Source organism: Cyprinodon variegatus, unplaced genomic scaffold (genome assembly GCF_000732505.1).
Source record: "Cyprinodon variegatus isolate N-32 unplaced genomic scaffold, C_variegatus-1.0 Scaffold782, whole genome shotgun sequence".
Classification (NCBI taxonomy): Eukaryota; Metazoa; Chordata; class Actinopteri; order Cyprinodontiformes; family Cyprinodontidae; genus Cyprinodon; species Cyprinodon variegatus.
Window position 1 is genome coordinate 31,499 of NW_015151235.1, and position 3,138 is coordinate 34,636.

Sequence of the window (3,138 nt, forward strand, 5' to 3'; positions counted from 1 at the left end):
ACACTGGCTCTGATCGGCATGCTGTGGGAACACCAGACGGGGGAAAAATAAAGTGGATGACACCATTGAATGCAACATACAGACGTCAACACACCAGTCGCTACTGTTCTAACAAGCCGAAACAACAGTTTAAATTCGATAAACATGGCATAGCTCTGGTGGGACAGATTTGGACAGATATAAGAGCGAAACAATGAAGAATACTGACTACGCCCTGGCTCCCATCCATTGTTTACTCCCCTGATTTCCGTTGCCCCAATGACATCATCAATGTTCGCTCACCCAGCATGATGGCGTCATCACACACGCAGCGGTGGAGGACCGTCGTCCACCGCTGAATCAGACTTGGGTCTTTAGTCAAATGGGAAAAGAGGTAAAAGCCGATTGCTAGCGGGTTAACCCGGTTTTGACAAACACAGGTTTTCAATGGGAAAGGGGCTAAATATAGCATTTTTATCTATACGTAGGTATACTAAATTTTAATCTACTTGCTTTATTATTTTCCTTTCTTTTAATTGTCTGTGGCTGTTGTAAATCGCTTAATAAATAACATTTGATTCATTGATTCATTGATTGACTTGTGTTTTTTAACTAGTATTTACTGTGTTTGGCATTTTTTTTTTTTTTTTTCAGTGATTGCATAAAAATGTTAAGCAGTTTTTACTTTACATTTATGTTGAGGTTTTTTGTGTTAGTCTCATTTATGTGTACTCTCTATGTACATTTTCAACATTAGCCACTGTACTTTTGTAGCGTTGAGTGTTTAATCCATATATCCGGTCATTTTATTTTACAGCTTCATAAATGTAATACTGTATATTGCAATGATCTATTTCTGTTTGATTATAAATTTATGTTCATATCTGGTATGAGGGTTATGTGTAATTTTTTTCCTTATAACTGAGATAATTCTTTTAATCCCTGAAGGGCAATGAAAGAGTTAATAAGAACTCTTTCACAGTAGCAGGTGTTAGTCCACCTCATGTTTTCCTGACATCTCTCTCTCCCACTGATGGCTGATCACTCTTCTTATGGCCAGGGAAGGCTGTCTGTGGCCAAGCATGGATGGTCGCAGTAGGGAAAGCCAGCCTTTAGACGCTTGCCTTTTTCTTTTTTAAACCAGGATCACATTTTTTTTCTTCCATGGATTTAGGTCTGTAACTTCACTATGGAGCTGGGAAAAGTTCATTTGAATCTAAAGACACTTCTGCTGACAATGATGATGTTTAAGTGGGGTGAGTAGAGACAATCTTTGTTTAATGTAAAAGTCCCATTGGGAGAGTTTATTAATGGACATAAACACACAAAACTAAATAAAATACTTTGCACTTACTTTATTCATGTCATTAATAAGCCTATTGATAAGTATATAATATGTAGAAGTAATCCTTGTAAATAAAAAAATCTAATATCTCCTGTGTTTTCTTACTTGTTCACAAGGATGGATAGGAATTTAGTATAATTAACAATTCTCCTCCATAAGCAAGTGACTTTCACAAAGTTTTGTGTGATGTAAGAACTCTTCAGTGCCTCAACTGTGCATGAACTGGCTCAAAAACTAGAAATGTCTATTTCACCCTTTATAATTATTACAAACTGAAATGATTTCTTATAAAATGTAAGTAGAGTGATACAACATGTTGAGGCTAAATGATTTTAATCACCAAAGCTGCTTATGCTTTAGACTTTCTTAGACTAATAGCATGAAGAGCGCTCTGAACTGGTGGGAGTCCAGTTAATCTGTGTCTGATTTCACACATGACTGACTCAGAATGAGACCACTCAGTCGTGCATGCTCAAATCAGAACAAACAATGAAGGAGTAGAAAAAGTTGGTTCATATCTTTCTATGCTTCAACGAAGTTACAGAATGAGGTCACATCATGTCCTGTAAATGTAGATTATTTTTTAGAAATGGTTAATAGGCAGTGGTTGTTTAATGTGTCTCCTTCCTAAAAGTGGATTTATTGTTTATAGGTTGTGCATGGGTGGGTATAGTGAGACTCTGAATTACAGTTTTTTCAACAGAACTGAAAAACTACTTAAAACATATAAAACTGGAACTTGACTCTGATTTTACTTTGCTTTCGATAAAAATATTTTATGTAAAAATTAGAAAGCAGTAATATCACTCGAAGTAGAAATGTTCAACCGTAATACAGCATATGATGTAGTTGGGAATTATCATACAAGTCTGCCCAATTGTGTTTTCTAAAAAACTTTTACTCTTTAAAATAAGCTTTATTGTGCTCTATTGTGTCATTAAGTTAAATCAATTAAATGGAATAAAAGCTACAATCCTATCATAAGAAATGCACTAATGCTTACATAGCTTTGCACATCTTTAATAGGAAATGGATTCAACCATAGTCACTGACAGCTTATCCAGGACTGGGTAGCAGAGGCAGCTGTCTCAGCAGAGACTACCAGACACTTCCTGCAGCTCTGCTGGGGAAAGCCTGAGGAGCTCCTGGACCAGCTGAGACACATGGTCCCTTCAGGGTGTCCTAACCGTCCCCTGGTGGGAGATGCATGAAGGCCACCAAAAGTAGGCATCCAGTGGGCATCTGAAAAAGATGTAAGATCCACCTAAGCTGACCCCTTTTGATGTGGAGAAGGAGCAGCTCTATGACCAAGCTCCTCACCCTGTCTCTAAGGCAGAGCCCTGCCCCCCTCATTTCAGCCTCTTGGATCTAAGATCTGGTTCTTTTGGCCATGGTCCAAATTCCATGACCATAGGTGAGGGTAGGAACGTAGAAGGACCAGTAAATGGAAAGCCTTTTTTGCCCAGTTCTCTCTTCACCAGAACAGACTGGAGCAGAGTCCACAGCACAGCAACAGTTGCACCAATCCTTCAATTCAATTCAGTTCAGTTTATTTCTATAGCACCAATTCACAACACAAGTCATCTCAAGGCAATTTACAGTTCAACCAGATCATCCAGTCAAATTGATTTAAAGTTGGTTTTCTATTTAAGGAAAACCAGCTGATTGCATCGACTCATTGACTCTCCAGCAATCCCTCACACTAAGCATGCTTGTAGTGAAAGTGGAGAGGAAAAACTCCCTTTGAACAGGAAGAAACCTCCAGCAGAACCAGGCTCAGTGTGAGCGGCCATCTGCTGAGGCCGACTGGGGTT

General features: G+C 38.7%; 1 protein-coding gene across 1 annotated transcript in view; it reads left to right on the forward strand.

Moving 5' to 3' along the window:
* The first annotated feature begins 1,059 nt into the window (after window positions 1-1,059).
* Window positions 1,060-3,138, forward strand: part of LOC107098486 (protein crumbs homolog 2-like) — a 36,014-nt gene continuing 33,935 nt past the window's right edge. Inside the window, exon 1 of the mRNA XM_015396204.1 lies at window positions 1,060-1,235. Within this exon, the coding sequence (XP_015251690.1) occupies window positions 1,169-1,235 (67 nt within the window). The 5' untranslated portion in view covers window positions 1,060-1,168. The remainder of the gene's footprint in view (window positions 1,236-3,138) is intronic.